We start from the raw sequence: 17,571 nt of genomic DNA, 5'->3' as shown, positions 1-17,571 counted from the left end.
ACAATCGCAATTAATTAAACAACCAAACTGCAAATGTTCTATAAAAAATACTCGATCAAATGGCGAAACAGTGTTAATTACTGTACATCATCCTGAAATCTGGTATGGGTCTGCAGGATAACTATGCATTCTATTGGTGCACTATTAACATACTATATATAAATAACAACTTTAAAAATACATACCCAATTCCCAATGTCAACCGACATGCCATACCAGTAAAATCTGGAACAAATTGCAGTTCGAGTCTTGAGTACACCAGTGTGTCCACCGATGGGACTTGAATGAAACTCTTGGAACAGTCCCATGGCTTCTTCTTTTGTTTTTATCACTCTCCTGTTTCCAAACAAGAGCACTCCGCCTATATTTAAAAAATGTAAATTAATTATAACATGTATTTAACCAATATTTACATTTAGTTATTTATTTACATTACAATACTGACCCTTCAGCCTGAATTTTGCGGCATATCTCCTAAGGGTTTGCCTCTGGGACTTATCATATTCCGATGGGTAGGACCCAGCAGACAGAAACATGAGCAGTTCCTCGTATTTGTTCTCCATAACTAAGGAGAAAATCGGACAATTTCAACATGGCTTCGGAATCCATAAAGCAAATAAAACGACTACACAACGTTATCACGCAATTAACAAGTATGTGGTGCAATAGTACTTTCTTCGACATAACAACGGAGCGTTAATTCAACATAACAACGGAGCGTGGTGTCCAGTAACTGCAGGAGGACTAAAATAAATTGAGAAGGTTTGCAGGAGTTTAAAAGCACAAAATAAACACTTGGAATATGACTTCGAATGAGCAGCTTAAGGTAAAAAATTATCACCTGTAATAAAGAAGTAAAACTTATAATACAAACCTTTTTTCGAAAGCAACGAGATCGGCACAAGATCGGGGTAGGATGAAATAATAGGCGTGTACTATTTACACCGGAAACATGGCCGTTTTGAATTGTGCGCATGCGCAGTAACAACAAGTAGGGCAGCTTGATGGGTAGGACGTTTTGTCAGAACACCGGATGTTGATTGAGGCCCCGCCCATTCTTTTATTTTGAAAACCACGCCGGAACAGAACTCTGTGAATTACAGAGAGAGAGATACGTGCCGAGCCAGTCCGATCCGTGAGTCGTTGAGTCTGTCGGTGTGGAAGTTTCTCGGTCCGTGGGTCCTGTCAGCGGCGCGATGTCCGCCGCCCCCCGCCACAGCTTCGCTCTTCTTCACGGCCTCCTCCTCCTCTTCTTCTTCTGTGGTAAGTCCCGCAACTGGCTGCGTTAGCATAGCATGCTAGCCTCGGTCCGTGCTGCTTATTTACTTAATTTTCTTCGAAACTACAGAGCGAGGCTCACCTGTGTGCCGCGCGGGTCTCTTACCTGCCCGCGGTGGGGTTTATATTTGAGATTAAAGGATCGTTTTAGCCCGCAGCTGTTTGTGTGTGCGTGCGTGTGCGTGTGCACAAACGGGAAGGAAACGGGTTAAACTGGCACGGACTGGCTCGGTGTCACAGTCAGGAATGCCAGGTTGGTGGGGCTGAAGGCTCTACGAAGCAGACAGAGTGTGTTAAAGTGGATAAAATGAGTGTGTGTGTATGCGCGCAGGCAGCTCTGGCATAAATCAGCGGTGACTGTTATTGGAGTGAAAGCTGTAATCATAATATTTCTGTGCGGTGACACATGATCAGAGAAGCCTGGGTGTTCGGGACATAAAATCGATCATGTTTCACAGTGGGGGGGAATCCCTCTGTACAGGCGTCCCACGGGGGGTTTTTACAGTGTATTTACCGGATGAAATGTATGATAATATTTCCCAGAGCAGGTTTGGGATGTGCGCTTCGTCTCATGTTATGATTGTGCACAGAGACACGAAGATGCGCCTCGGGCTGCTGGACTGACTCACCTTTCACTTTGTCTTTCGGGATTCTTTAAACATGAGATAACGGAGATAAAATAAGAGTTTTTATTCAGAGTCGTGCTCCTAAATATAGTATTACAGTAAATATAATCCAAGTATTGCATTAAAGTTGTACTTTGTGTGCGCGGTGTTTTCAGTTTGTTGCCTGATATTGATGATTGCGGCCGTGTCCGTGAGCTTTGATGGCGTCTGTGTTTACGGGAAACTGATCTGAGCTCACTGCAGTTCCTGATTGTCTGTTCCTCATAGCTGCTGGATGATGTGAAAGAGCTGACAGGAGAATGAACTCGTGGTGTTAAAGTTTCTGCAGAAATCATCTGTTCCTGGTAAACATAAATGGGAAGAGGTCAGGGATTTACTCAGGGACAAAACGATTTGACAAACAGCATAAAAACGTCGTGTTCCACTTCCTCTCTCGCCGCTCTCTTCTGCTTTTCTTTGAAAGACTGAGGCTGTGTTCACGCTCAGGATAAAGATTGTCGAACAGCACCCACAGAATGAAAATAAACCTGCATGACTCTGAAACCACCATTGGAGGAAAAAGCTCTGTGTTTGCAAAAACCGAAGGCTGTTCCTACGTTTGAAGCATCAGAGCGGCTCTGAAACAGGCAGCAGGCTCAGCGTGCTCTGGTGTAAACGGTGACGGTCAGGAGGGCTGCCGCTCCTCTGCGTTATTGCGCTGACCAGCTCACCACAGCCTTTCGCAGGTGTGCCGATGGTGGACAAACCCCATGATCTGCTGGACGCCCACCATCATGCCACAAACAGGAACTTCAGATGAAGCAGTCGTTCCACACCGCTCACACCTCTGGAGCTGGAACCCTGTGGATCGTCAGCTCACACTGAATCCATTTTAATCAGAGTTCAGCAGGTCCTCGTTCAGCTGCCGGGCGTCTGAGCTCGTTTGACCTGAAGCTGTCAGAAAGGAGGGAAATGATCGAGTGGAAAGTCCTCTTCACAGCAGTTATTCTTCCTTCACCCTTTATGCGACAGAAACTAGAACCACAGGACTCCGATGTGTGTCCAATCTGAGAAATCAGGCGATAAAGAAGGAAAAAACTTTATTAACCGCCCTGATCTCGCTGTGCCGTCTGAGCGCAGAGCACACAGACGCTGTGAGAGCACGCCACTCTGACAGAGCTTCTTCTGTCTTGTCTGTTTTCTGTTTGTTGTCATGTATCTGTTGTGTGACTGCTGTGTGCGAGCGACACACACCTTTTATTGGGGTCAATAAATTGACCTGAATCAGTAAAATGGATCCGAGCTTTGAATAAAGGCTCACAGAAATGAGGCTGTTCTTCAAACAATTCTGTTTTTATGCCGGCGTCATCCAGCCCCACAGGTTCTTCCACTCTCAGTGTGATGCATATTTGTTTAGTGTGCACACCTCAGCCTTTGTCGTGTGTGTGTGTGTGTGTGTGTGTGTGTGTGTGTCATATCAAAATGTGTGAGTACATCATTTCTACAAAGTCTTCATTTCGTGTGTTTCCCTTTAGTGATCACAGCTTCTACTGGTGTGTGAGGGTCGGCTCATGCAGTGTAGGGTGACTGGTCAATAACTGGTCAATAACTGGTTAACAGTCGGCCAGTGTGAGGCTTAGTGGTGCTTTATGGTTTAACGGTGGCCATAATAGTTTTACAGGGAGTCATTTAGGACTCTGCTGACTTCATGACGAAGGTAAGCAGTGCTGTCATGACAGGTTCCCAGTGGTCACATGGGTTTAGTACTGATGTGTTTCAGATGGCTGCTGCTGTAACGCACAGCTCTCCCCGTCAGTGTGTCTCTAGTATTTGTGTGCAGACTCTGGTGCTGTGTGAGCTGCTGATTGTCGTGTGGATTCACTTTCATTTCACTTTGCCTCGGTGTGTTTCTCTCTGATTCATGACTTGAGTTTCACTGTGAGTCTGAGGCCACGCCTGTGTCAGTGGCGTGTCTCTGCAGGCTGAAGGACACTTCTCTTCCTCACCTCAGGCACAGATCGCACAGACACAGTTTCCTGTAGTTGTGTGCTTGCGGTGGTGAAGGCTGGCACGTCGTTACTCAGGGCGGTGAGCCGACAGTTTCACCTTGAAGTTGTTCTGCTTTGGATTCGCATCAGTAACACGTTTAGCGCACAGACCCCCCCCACACTCAGCTCCCCGTCACTGCACTGCATTTAACTCATATACACCATCAACATGTCCACGCTACACTCGCTTCGAGTACGTTTGATGCTTGCAATAAATTTTCCCGTGTTTCTGGTCCTTCAAAAGTTCAGCAGATCTCCACCTGCGGGGCTGAAAAACGTCAGCTCTGAGGAAACCATCGAGTCAGCTTTAAAGCCACTGCAGGAGTCCCGGTCTGAAGACTGTGTTTGTTAAAGCAGCTGTGAGCAGCTGTGTGATGCTTCCTTTATATCCTTTAGATTTCTTCTGCTGCGTACAAATAGCTCTGCTGTGTGTCTAAAAGAGTAAAAGTGGTGAGAAAATCAAATCAGTCAGTTCTGTCCCACAGTCAGTGATTTCAAAGCGGCAGCGCGTTGAAACATGAAATAAATGGCGTTCCTGAATGTTGGTGACTGTTGTGTTCAGAGAGTGCACAACCCAGCGCTGGCACCTTCTCAAAGTGCATTGTGGGTAAACTTTGAGGCTCTTTGTCTGCTCGGAGCGTCGTCAGGCAGATGATCCTCACCGCTGAATAATCTGAGTGGCTGTGATTCTGGGGGATTGTTTTGTTGCTGTGGCAGCACATCTGGATCCAGGTGTGGGGGAAGCTCGGTCTTTATCCACAGTTCCTCCTTCACTCTCACAAATGCTTTCTCGCTCATATTTTTATTCTGCTCAGAAACACCTGTGCTTTATTTTTGTCCCTGGGGCTGCTGGGTAAATAATCACTCTCACTCCCAGTGTGGTCAGGTTAGTCGCAGCACTTCCTGTTCCTCGGCAGACGCTGTGCTTGTGTTTTTACTCGATGTGCAGACGCTTGTTTTCGTGGCTGAAACGATTATTGTTGTTCTGATCTAGGTCTGTTCGATATAACGATATATATCGGATGATGATATAAAAACATCTATCGTTTCATTTTACGCTATCGTTTGTTTCGTGGTGTAAAATAAACTGTTTACAGCAATATTTTTTCATGGTTTGATGGTCACTGTAGTGGCTACATTAATTTCTTAAACTTCTCTCTTTCTCTTATATTTAATATAACCACACTACGGACGGACAAGCGCCTGTTTTTATGCGTTGTCGTTAGCAACAACGACGGTAACAGCATCGCGTGTCCGCTTGTTTATGTTCCACATAAACCTTTCACAGTAAAGCTCAAGATCCTGTTGAGACTTTTCAAAATAAACTGAATCACGTGAAAGAGCAGATTATTTACAGATGAGAAGTAAAAAAAAGAGCCGCCAGGTGCTAAAAAATAAACCTTAGACTCAAACGTTAGAACAGGCTTTTCCCCGCAGCACGCCGTGTAATAAATACTCACAAAGAAAACGGCGGCCGTTACAACTTATGTCTAAAAATGTATCGTTTCATGAGGTTAAAACACTCAACTCCAGGTACATGACGCACAGCTAGAAACACTTCACACAAGTCGAGCTGCCCGAGATTCACAGAATTTACAGAAATTGTTACATTTTTGTGATTTATATCGTTATCGGACGATAGATGTCTTATATCGGGATGTGAGATTTTGGTCATATCACACAGCCCTATTCTGATCACAGCCATGTGGACCTGATTCACAGCTGCGGGGCCAGCAGCTAAGGACGAAGGAACAACATAAGGGTCATGTGACAAGTTGATGGCTATTTTTCAAAATAAAAGCCTCACTTAGTTATAGGACCTAGGGATGGATAATTGGGGAGGGAATCAAACACGGGGTTCATGTCCCAGACTGAGGTCACAATGACCACCTGTGGACACCTGAAGACTGAGACTAGAGGCAAGATGGCGGCAGCTGATCTGCTGTGTGGGCACGTGCGTGTGCACGTGTTACAAACCCTCAGACACACACACACAGCAGGGCTATAGACTAACGTTTACTTCTGTAACTTGTCCTTTTCCTCATGTGTCTGCGATGACACCTGTAACCTCGGTGCAATAGGCAATGTTAAACCTCATGTCGGCGTCCTCTGACGACCTGTTTGCTGCTGCCTGAAAGGCCGATGTCTCGGGACTACTTCCTGTGAGGTCGCGCTGACGACACACTGAGCTGGAAAGATTTCTGTTTTTCTCTTCGCACACACATGTTGACTTTCTCAGAGTGCGAGAGATAGTGAGAGAAAGCTATATAGAATGCAAACTGTTAACCCCACTCCAGCCAATCCCCCACTGCCCCGCCCCCTCCTCCCTGCCCCGCCCCTCTCCTCCCTGTGCAACAAGCAGCAGGCACACCTGGCAAACAGAGTGAATATCTCTGATTGGTTTAGACCACGATATGAGCAAAACGTGTGTCTGTTGTTGACCACACAGATGCTGTGTCCCAATTCGGGGTCTGCACGCTTGAAGTACGCACACTACGCGTACTACGTACGGTGCGTACTATAAGTACGAGAAGTGCGGAAGTGAGAGGCTTGTGAAATGGGACGGTATATGCTTCGTCGCGCTGTTCAGGTTGCCTAGCAACCATGATACTAACCTCGAGACACGTTACATACAGCTTTATTTGACATAAATGAAGGAGAACATTGTTTTGTTGGTCAATCATTTTTGTCATGACATCACTTTGATTAGTTGAGTATCTGAGGCTGAGACCACAGGACTGTAAAACATGATTCAAGGGCTTCATTTCTGTACTGAACAGTCATTTAAGATTAGCTAGTAAATAATAATTAGTTAATGTTGTTCATGAGACTAAAGTCATCTCACTATGGTAATGTAAATATAATATGGCCAATATTATAGTATTGACAGATTATTATTATATATATATATATATATATATATATATATATATATATATATATATATATATATATATATATATATATATATATCACTGACTGTCAGCTTGTTGTGTTTGTGGATATATGACTGACTTTAATTATCCATAAAATCATCAGATTCTCTGTAAGATTAAGGTCGACTATATGTATATTTAGAAGTAGAGGCTTTAAAACCAAGTTAATGCTGAAAATACGAACATCACTAGTGTCACATAACTTTGCCGATATGTGGCCAACAGCAATGTTTTAATGTTCTTTGTTATTAAACATTCGCACATGAATAAGTGACGTGATATTCAGTACTTACTTTTGACAGTTCACTTTTCGGGTGCTCCCTTCTGCCGTATTTTGCGGCAAAATTATCCACACCCACCGCCGCGCTATGAATTGTGGGATATATGGGACCACGAAGCGTGCACCGGACCACGCTTGATATTTGGGGAAATCGACGGCGCATTTGGAGTATGCATTTGAAGTACACTTCGAATTGGGACAGCCGTCGTCGCGTGGCGGTGACGTAACCGCACTTAAAATGCGTACTTCAAGCGTGCAGACCCCGAATTGGGACACAGCAACAGACTTTCTTTTCTTTTGCCGTCTTGCGACCTACGATTTTTTTTCCAGTTGCACCTTTGAGGAAGTAGGTCACATGTCTAGAGCCTTGCACACACATGTTGACTTTCTCAAAGACAGAAACAGAAATCTTTTCAGCTCAGTGTGTCGTCAGCGCGGCCTCACAGGAATCAGTCCTGAAACATCAGCCTGATTTGATTACTGATTGATTGATTACCAATAATCAGCATCAGGCCTGAGGAATCCTCATTGATCGGTCCTGTCTGATGTCTCTTCTTATTTGGACCCCGCCCTCTAACAGCTGGGGTTGGATGGCTCTTATAATACAAACAGAAGATGAATGTGTGTCACTCTGTTTCTGTCCTGCAGGTGGAGCCGATGGATCCGAGGTGCCGCCTCCTCAGAACGTCATCACGAAGACCTTGAACACCAACTACACGCTGAGCTGGGACTGGCCGCCGGGCGCTGCAGGGACCCACGCCGTCACCTTCACCACGCAATATGTGCCGTAAGTCTGAGAATCACGAGGGCGGGGCTTATTTACCTGTCAGACGGTGGACACAGGGGGCGTGGTCCACCTGAAACAGGTTTGAGCTGAGAGAAACTAACTGTGAGCCAGCTTTAAAGTCAGTTACCATAGTAACACACAGCGCTGCTGAGAGGGAAACCAGCCCTGAGTAAAGAAAGACATCATCAATGGAGCTGTGGCACCGGGATTCACCATGGCGACGGGCGGCTGAGCCGCTGTGGAACGAGGAACATGCGAAAAAGTGCAGCGCAGTCTGAAGTTCAGCTTCTTTTCCTCCTGGCAGCTGAATCGCTAAAGATGTGAAACTCCTGTTTCTGTAAATATAACCGAGCTGTGTGAGTGATGGCTCCTCTGCTGCTCTTAACATTAAACTTAGCCTTCCTCCAAATGCAGGCTCTGCTCCTTATCCCGCCGTTGCCATGGTGACTCCTGGTATCGAGCTCGCTTTCATGGACTCGGGCCTGGATGAACTTTGATCGGCTTTACTGGAAGTGAAACGTCGGGGTCTCCCTGGGTTGTTTGTCGGGTCCTGATGGTGTCAGCTGATGCGTTTAATCCAAACCAGCGACAGGAAGCTGTCAGAGAGGCTTACTGGAAACCGGGCTCAGGCTCAGTAACAGCCATCTCTTCCTCATACTTGAAGCAGAGCTCGTGTCCCGTCTCGTGTTTCTCCTCTCTGGTTTCACTGGAAGTCATTTGGGACGTTTATTAACCACCTGGCCTGCCATCATGTGATCACATAAAGACCTTTTAACTCCTCGCTGATATTTTAATACGAGTTTAAGTGTAAGTCAGAGTGTGCTCCATGCGTCAGAGAGCCGTGGAGCAGCCTTCCTCTTCGCAGTTTTCCTCCCTCGTCCCCATCATCCTGCTTCCACAGGCGTTAACCTCCCAGCCCCGACCGATGAAACACACACGTTTATTGAGACATGGCTGGTGTGTTGCTGTTGTAATTAGATTTTATTCAATAAAAGCTCTCCTTCCACTAATGTGTTTTCATGTTCTCGTATCCTCAGGAGGTACCAGCTGAAGTCTAAGAAGAAGAAGACAAACTGGATCACGGCGTGCAACCAGACGTCACACCGGTCATGTGACCTCACACGGTTCAACCTGCACTACCTGGGCATCTTCGTGCTCCAGGTGCGAGCCACCGTGGACGGGCAGCACTCGGAGTGGGCGCAGACGGAGTTCTGCCCCGATAAGGAGGGTAAGACGAGTACTCGGCTTTCCAGGAACTGCGATGTGCACATGCTGCAGCAGCGTGTGAGCTCACGTGTGAGCTCACCACAAACCATCAAAAACAAGGTGTTATGACTCAGAGGCAAACAGCCTTTGCACTGCATCGGCGCAACAGCCGAGAGCTGCGCTCAGTACAGATAAAGATCTCCAGCTTCAAATATCTGACTGTGAATCGTGCGTCCACGTGTGAGGCTCTCATCACTGCAGTAAATGAACCAGAATCAGCCAAGCAGTCACAGAAAGTCTGTGCAGGTGTTCACTACACATCCTGGGACCTGAGCTCACCTGTTGTCTGAACCATTAGTGTAGATACACTCAAGCCCACAGTTTTTTATTTTGTTTTTTGTGATGCGGGAGTCTCTCAAAAGATACTAAGACGATGTCCAAGAGGTTTCTCAGCTTTTATTTACATTTCAGCAAAAACTGTCACATCCAAAATGATTCATAGTCTTCTTAGAAAAGCCTTTATTGGCAAACTCAGATCAGTGTTTCGCACGTCTCCACAGGTATTTTTGCTCATTCGTCTTTAGCAGTGAGCTCAGTTTGGAGGGTCTCCTCGCCCTTTAGCCTGTCCACAGAGTCTCAGTTGGGTTGGAGTCAGGACTCTGGCCGGGCTGCTTCACAGCGTTAATGGTTTTGTCTGCTAACTGTTGGTTTTGCTGTGAAATGTCTGCTGGTGCCTGAGGCCAAGTCTCTCTGCAGACTGCCTGATGTTGTTGTTGAGAATCTTCGTTCATGGTGCCGTTCACTGTGATTCGGTTCCCACCTGCATGTTCGACAGTGGGGATGGTGTTCTTTGGGTTCAATTAAAGAAACCTCATCGTTACTAAACAAGTAAATTTTTTCTTCCTCCGACCAAAACACAGAAGACCAGACGTCCTCTTCTTTGTCCAGATGAGCATTTGCAAAGGCCAAGCGGGTATTTGTGCGCCTTCTCTGGAGAGGTGGCGTCCTCCTTGAGATGCATCCGTGGAAACTGCAGCCACTGGAACTTTGGAAAACATGAGATGTGGCCTCGTAGCTCATTCCTGACTTGTGCGCAGCCACAGGGCCTCACTCCTCTGTCTTAACCGCCAACAAGCCTGCAGAGAGCTGCTGTTTGTCACCTGCTGCATTGATTAAAACAGCTTTTCCCAATGAATCGGGGTCACTAGGATGCTTGAGAACAGCTTGTTTTGTGTTTGGATGGTGATATAGGACTGTGGATTTTCACTGTGACCGTGTGTTATAATTATGGGCTTGGCTGTATTTGCCTAGCTGAGCCTGCACTGTGTGCTGCCTCACATATACCAACATGCAAATATGCAGCCCGAGCAGCAGAGCTCTCTGCATGTAGACGACCGACACCACGAACGTGTCGCATTGATTTGAGTAATCGAGTATTTCATCGATTGTGGTCTGTCGCCTCACAGTAACAAGGTCCTGGGTTTGAATCCAGGCTGTCTGCCTAAAATGGAAAAGCCTTAAAATAAGTATGGCAGTCCACCCCGTGCCCCCCTTTAGACGCAGCCCTGCCATGTAAGGATGAGTCTGTTTTGACGCCTGTGGCTGTAAGTTAACGGCGGGCGATGCAGAGCTGGAACGGGCATGACATCAGACTGCAGGCTGCGTGGGCACGCCGCTTTCGCACACGTCTGCACTGCAGCGGTTTATTTGTAGTTTGGTGCGGTGATAACATCGTAGCACGCTGTGAGTTATTCCAATTATTCAGTGCAGCCTGATATCACTGATCAGAGCGAGGCGCAGGTCTCAGGTCAGCGTGGGCGTCTCCCGACTCACCTGATGGTTTGTACCTGTGCTGATGATGATGATGGGTCAGGAGGAGGAGCCGTCAGAGGTTTATGTAACGCCTGCTGAGTGTGTGACAGTAGAAAATGTTCCTGCTCTTATTTTTCTCTGTTCAGCCTTTGAATGTTACTGTTAATATTTTCTGTTCTTTTGTGTCTTTATCTCTGTAGACGATTTCAGTTGTTTTGGTAAGATTGCAGTCAGGTGTTGCTTAAATCTGCTGCTGGCGTCGGACAAGCAGAAAGAAAGAAGGAAGCAGCCGATGGGGAGAAATCAAGACCGCTATCACTTCCTCTGTGGTTGTTATTTCAGCGTTGGCGGCCTGAGCTAAAGTCCGGTCCAGCTGCAGAAGTTTCAGGCCCTGTGCAGTGTGACGGCAGTCTGCCCGGGCGCCTTCAGTAGACGTCACATGGTGTTTAAGGACCGCCTCACGGGTGTCAGAGCAGGTAAAACACCTGCTCATCAGGTGAATAAATGTGATCTCCTCTCTGTCCCGTCTAGCGGCTCTGGGGCCTCCCAGCAACGTCACCCTCGCTCCTGCTGGAAGCGACTTGGACGTGGTCGTCACCGACCCGCTGACCAGCAACAACACCTCCATGAGGGAGCACGTCCCCAACCTGTACTACCACGTCCAGTATTGGGAGCGCCAGGCTGATGGGCAGGTAGGAAGCTTCTCCCACTTCAGTGTTACCTTTTCTCCTCGTGTGTGTGTGTGTGTGTGTGTGTGTGTGTGTGTGCGTGTGTGTTTATTCTCGCCTCCCCAAGACGTTTCGGTGGAGAACAGACGTATTTCCTGTGTGAATCTTGCCATACTTCCTGCCGCACTTCCTGCCAGCTGGCTGCAGTTGAGCAGCGAGCTGAAAACTGGTTTGATGAGGAAGAACCGGGTCACTGCAGCACGTCCCAAAATAAGCCGAGCGCGTGATGAGCGAGTCGATGATTAGGGTGAACGCCACACAAACACGACATGCACGGAGGAATCGGGCGCCACCGTGTCAGACAGCTCAGAGCCTCACACAGAAACACGGGAACCTATCAGAGCCCACCACATCTGCAGAAGGACCCGCCCCCTCGGGTCAGCTGACTGACTCGGACTGTACAAAGGCGGTCGAGTGAGTAGACGGGACACGTGAGCGTCTCAGGAGAGTACGGCCTGTGTGTGTGATAAAGGTGACGATGAGGATGAAGACGTGGTGCAGCCTCAGTGTTTGTTCCTGAGCACAGATCAGCTGCAGTGATCATGTCTGTGAGAGCACAAACGTGTTCAGCACCAAACCCCCAAACTCACAGGAAACCACACAGACGTCACGTTTACACGCACACAGACACGCACACAGACACGCACACACAGTCCTGTTTGCAGTCTGTCCTGATTGGCTGCAGTCAGGCTGACTATTACAGGACTGATGATGATGATGTCTGACTGCATGTTGATGCTGGTGCGTGGCGGTCCGCTCAGAGTGATGCTCTCTGCCGTTACCCCTCTGACCTTTGCCCCTCCCCCTCAGGCCTCGCCTCATAAGCAGCTGAGGATCAACACCACCATGGTGACGCTGCCGGGCTTGAAGGCGTGGACCTGGTACTGTGTGAGCGTGCAGTCTCGTGACGACTTCTACTCGAAGACCAGCGACTTCACGGTGCCGCACTGCATGCAGACCGAAGGTAACGCCGTCACTCTCACTAAGCTTGGCGCTCTGCTTCCTGCAGCTGTGACAGCACAGCCACTCGCTCTCTCGCGCTCGCTCTTTCTTTCTCTCTTTCTTTCTCTCTCTCTCTCTCGCCCTCTCTCTTTCTCTCTCTCTCGCCCTTTCTCACCCTGTCTCTCTCTTTCTCTCTCTCTTGCTCGCTCTCTCTCGCCCGCTCGCCCTCTCCCTCTCTCGCCCTGTCTCTCTCTTGCTATCTCTCTCTCTCGCCCTCGCGCTCTCGCCCTCTCTCTTGCCCTCGCTCTCTCTCGCCCTCTCTCTCTCTCCCTCGCTCTCTCTCCCCCTCTCTCTCTCGCCCTCTCTCTCTCTCGCCCTCTCTCTCACCCTCGCTCGCTCACTTGCTCGCCCTCTCTCTCTCTCGCCCTCTCTCTCTCTCGCCCTCTCTCTCTCGCCCTCTCTCTCACCCTCGCTCGCTCACTTGCTCGCCCTCTCTCTCCCTCTCGCTCGCCCTCGCGCGCTCACCCTCTCTCTCTCTCGCCCTCGCTCTCTCTCCCTCGCTCTCTCTCGCCCTCTCTCTCTCTCGCCCTCTCTCTCACCCTCGCTCGCCCTCTCGCCCTCTCTCTCCCTCTCGCTCGCCCTCGCGCGCTCGCCCTTTTGCTCTCTCGCCCTCTCTCTCTCTCCCTCGCTCTCTCTCGCGCTCTCTCTCTCGCCCTCTCTCTCACCCTCGCTCGCTCACTCGCTCGCCCTCTCTCTCCCTCGCGCGCTCGCCCTCTCTCTCTTCCTCTTTTTCTCTCTCTCGCTCGCCCTGTCTCTCTCGCTCGCGCTCGCCCTCGCTCGCCCTCTCTCTCCCTCTTGCCCTCTCTCGCCCTCTCTCTCTCTCGCTCTCTCTCTTCCTCTTTTTCTCTCTCTCGCCTTCTCTCTCTCGCTCGCCATGTCTCTCTCGCTCGCGCTCGCTCTCCCTCGCTCTCTCTCCCTCGCTCTCTCTCCCTCTCGCCCTCTCTCTCTCCCTCGCTCTCTCTCTCGCCCTGTCTCTCTTTCTCTCTCTCTCTTGCTCGCTCTCTCTCTTGCCCTCTCTCTCTCTTCCTCTTTTTCGCTCTCTCGCCCTCTCTCTCTCTCTCTCGCCCTCCCTCGCTCTCTCTCGCTTGCTCTCTCTCTCCCTCTCTATATCCCTCTCGCCCTCCCTCTCTCTCTCGCTCTCTCTCGCTTGCTCTCTCTCTCCCTCTCTTTCTCCCTCTCGCCCTCTCTCTCTCTCCCTCTCTTTCTCCCTCTCGCCCTCTCTCTCTCTCCCTCTCTTTCTCCCTCTCGCCCTCTCTCTCCCGCTCGCCCTCCCTCTCTCTCTCTGCACTCAGAGACCAGTTTCTGTCGGAGTCTAAATTGAATCGAATTGATGTAGAAATTAAAACCGATACCAGCACAGCCTCCACGCAGGGACACATCAGAGGAGAACCAATCAGGTGTCAGAGTGTAAACTCGTCCAATCACAGCCTGCAGAGGTGATAAGTGAAGTTCTCTGAGGGTCTGAGAGGGTGGTCACATGGTCTGCCACCATCTTCATGGTGACAGCTGTGACTCTGAAGGCGGAGCTCCTCCATCTAATGGCGTCGGTTTGTTTCCAGGTTCGATCCCCTGGTGGAACATCTTCCTGTACTTCCTGGGCTCGCTGCTGTTCTTCTTCCTGATTGTGCTGGGAACCATTTACGGTTTATTCAGGTGCTGCAAGACCATGAAGGATGTTTTGAAGCCGTCCGACCAGATGCCCTCCCACCTGAAGAAGGTAGCTTGCAGTTGATGAGTGGGTGGTGTTCACCTGATTGATCTGTTTAAACCATGAACTGGAACACTTATGATGAGGTGTGATCGGGGCGTTTCTCTGTGATGTGCGCATCATGAGCAGCTCTTCTTCTTCTCTCCTCTGTCCTCCTGCAGTACCTCTGCAGCTCTCCGGGCTCCGACATCCCTCGCCTCCTCACCCCGGACTCTGAGTCTGAGCTGCTGTGTGAAGGTGTGACCATCTGTCCACTGCCCGCCGTCCTGGAAATCCACATCCCTCCTGCCGAGGAGCTGGCAGCGCCCCCCTCGGGCCTGGAGCCGAACAGCAGGTCAGTGTTGGCGTGTTCATTAGAGAGCGTTCATGATGGCAGATCCGGCAACGCCAGCTAAACCGTGTCTCTGTGTTTGCAGCGTCCGGCACAGCCGGCAGGACAGCAGCAGCAGCGGCGACTCCGGCGTCTACTCCTCTGGCGGCGGCTCCTCAAGCTCTGCCCTGAAGCATCTCAGCGCCGTTCGCCACAACCACATAGGGAGCGATGACAGCTTTAAGGGTTTGTTGGACCCTGAGCGGGTGAACCTGCGGCAGATGACGGCCCACGTCAAGAGCCAGCCCGAGGTCGCAGACGAGGGCGTCGTGGACGTGTGCGTCTGAGCGAAGAGGAGACGGGTCCGTGGGAAATGTGTGGCGTGCCTTTTTTCCGCCAGTCACTGTGAAACGAGCGCCTCTTTTTAAACACAAACACTGAAAAAGACTGAACTGCTGAGCCACGCCCCTCACGCAGAAGGAACGAGTCCTGCTGGAGCGTCGCCGTTTGCAGCTGCTGATCCTGGTTCAGGCAGACAGGAAATCCTGCTGGTGCTGACTGAAACTTTCCTCCTTCAGCCGCTACCGTCGTCTTACCCTCGCCACACAGCTCGACTCTGCGCGCCATCACGCATCACTTTAACTTTCACAGGTAGCTTGCAGGTGCTAGCATTAATCAAAGAGGAAGCAGTTCATTACGTGAGCGCACCTGGCTACAAGCATGACATCTCTGCGGGCAGCGGCCTCTGTGTCGCTTTCATTTAATCTTCGTTTTACTGTAACAGCACGTTTTTGTTTTTTTTTCTTCCATTTATGGTTCTTATAGAATCTCTGTTCTGGTAACTCTTGCTTTCTTTATGGGTCTGTCTTACCTCCATCTGCAGCTTATGCTCCGCCCACATGGTGATGTAGAAACCGAATCTGTGGCATGTATCAGCAGGACAAATCAAACAGTAATTATAATCAAAGAAGCATCAGTCGTGTGGTTTGACTTCCTGCTCTGAATCGCCCCGCCCATCTGCTGACCTCTGTTAACCTTTGTATATAAGCTTGTTGTGCAGCTGTGTTTACAATCAGAAACTAAATAAACTCCTGAAAAAAACCAAACTCGCTCCATGTTACTGTGTGCAACATCTTCTCGTTCCAAACCCTCGTTTCACATGTTTGATGACGCAGTTCCTGTGACGTCCAGCAGTGAGTCAGTCCCCATAGACTCCCATGTTAACAGCCTGTTTACAGCAGCAAGGAGCCTCTGTGCGGACTCAAACTCACGCCCTGCGTTTCTATGGTGCACTGTTGCCCAACAGTGTAAAAACATGAAACAAACAAACACTTACAGGCGTTTGCTCTGCTGCAGAGCTTTTCTTTGGTCTTTTCCACGTCATGAAGAAAAGCTTGAGTGTCGCTGATAAACTGCAGCCGGTTCTGTTCCCGTGGCAGAAATGTTGGACAGGTACGTGAAAGCTCGACCAAAGCTGCACTTTCCTCGGGTGAAATGACCTGATTCATGTAAAGTTCAGCTACTAAATCCCTCCGAGATGAACCACTTCTAATTCTGTGTTTATTTGCTCATACTGTCACATGGAAAAAGGATGGCTGATCTTGTAGCTTTCCCAACAATGACCTTGGGGAGTTCAATTTTATTTACACAGCGCCAAATTGCAACAACAGTCGCCTCAAGGTGCTTTATATCGTACAGTAGATCGTACAATAATAGACACAGAGAAAAACCCAACAATCATATGACCCCCTATGAGCAAGCACTTTGGCGAGAGTGGGAAGGAAAAACTCCCTTTTAACAGGAAGAAACCTCCAGCAGAACCAGGCTCAGGGAGGGGCGGGGCCATCTGCTGTGATTGGTTGAGAGAAGGAAGACAGGATAAAGACATGCTGTGGAAGAGAGACAGAGATTAATAACAGGTATGATTCAATGCAGAGAGGTCTATTAACACATCTGCAGAAATGGTGGCGTGCTCTACAGATTTAACGGCTGAAAGTTGAATGTGATGATTTTAGACAGAACATATCTGGGAATAATCTGGGCTAATTTTCTCTCAGCTACTGGCAAATGCTGCTGTGCGCCTGAGTTTCCTATTCTCCCTGAGTCAGTGCCAAAGGTTGCCTGAAGGAGATTGGACGACACTTTCGGCGAACATGGAGCGTAACTAAGCTGCAACCTGCAGTTCCTCTGACGTCCAGCAGAGGCTCCAGCAGTGTGTCAGTCCCCACAGACGCTACGTTTGGTTAACAGACCGTCCAACAAGTCTGAGCTGAGTCTTTCTCTGTGTTTGATGTGATATGTGTTTGAACTGCTCTTGCTCTGTCAGGAATGTATGGAGTACACGGGACAGACCTGAAAAAGTAGTCCGTGCAGCCTGAGGTGAATTTAACCAGAATTATGCCAGAAGCCTGACGACGCTGAGGCGTGCCTTTCTGAGGAACGTTTACCAAATATTAGAGGTGTGCCCGTGACCAGCACTAGCATTGGCTGATGCCTCCTCAGCTCTGAGCTTTCAGCCAAATAAAACAAGCTAATGGGAGATGAGACGGAGCGAGGGCCATCTTTTATGTACAGGTGATGGTGGTGGAGAGAGACTGAGGTTTCAATAATCTGTCGTACTTACATATAAGCTGAGGGATGTTCTGTGATGTTGCCGTGCACAGACAGGTGAGACAGTCACTGTGCTGTGAGTGCGCTCCGTGGCGCCCAGCGGAGAGCGGCGGTCGAGCCTCGTGATTCACAGCTGCTCCCTCTCCCCGCTCTCAGCTGGTATTCCCCGTCACTTCCCCGAGTCAGAAAATGAAATCACTCCGAGCGCGACCAACAAAGGGTCGCAGCGGGGCCAAGAACCAAAACGGTTCCAAACATGTG

The 17,571-nt window shown here is 49.2% G+C and overlaps 1 protein-coding gene across 1 annotated transcript; it reads left to right on the top strand.

The window, feature by feature from the left end:
* Positions 1-1,060: 1,060 nt before the first annotated feature.
* Positions 1,061-15,806, top strand: LOC102799052 (interferon alpha/beta receptor 1b-like). Its single transcript, XM_087830020.1, has 8 exons — positions 1,061-1,263; positions 7,796-7,934; positions 8,972-9,162; positions 11,484-11,644; positions 12,491-12,644; positions 14,242-14,399; positions 14,552-14,724; positions 14,807-15,806. Exons 1-8 carry the CDS (start codon positions 1,197-1,199, stop codon positions 15,045-15,047), a joined length of 1,284 nt encoding a protein of 427 aa, XP_087686146.1. The 5' UTR covers positions 1,061-1,196; the 3' UTR covers positions 15,048-15,806.
* The last annotated feature ends 1,765 nt before the right edge of the window (positions 15,807-17,571 follow it).

This window comes from Neolamprologus brichardi, chromosome 16 (genome assembly GCF_056152115.1).
Source record: "Neolamprologus brichardi isolate AB-2024 chromosome 16, ASM5615211v1, whole genome shotgun sequence".
NCBI classification, from domain to species: domain Eukaryota; kingdom Metazoa; phylum Chordata; class Actinopteri; order Cichliformes; family Cichlidae; genus Neolamprologus; species Neolamprologus brichardi.
The sequence above is the reverse complement of the archived record's forward strand: the minus strand, read 5'-3'. Positions and strand labels throughout refer to the sequence as shown.

Excerpts from the sequence above, each read along its gene's own strand:
- LOC102799052 (XM_087830020.1), top strand. The coding sequence starts at position 1,197 with ATGTCCGCCGCCCCCCGCCACAGCTTCGCTCTTCTTCACGGCCTCCTC. Across the intron at positions 9,163-11,483 it reads GTTCTGCCCCGATAAGGAGG|CGGCTCTGGGGCCTCCCAGC; the intron begins GTAAGACGAGTA and ends TGTCCCGTCTAG. Across the intron at positions 14,725-14,806 it reads GGCCTGGAGCCGAACAGCAG|CGTCCGGCACAGCCGGCAGG; the intron begins GTCAGTGTTGGC and ends CTGTGTTTGCAG.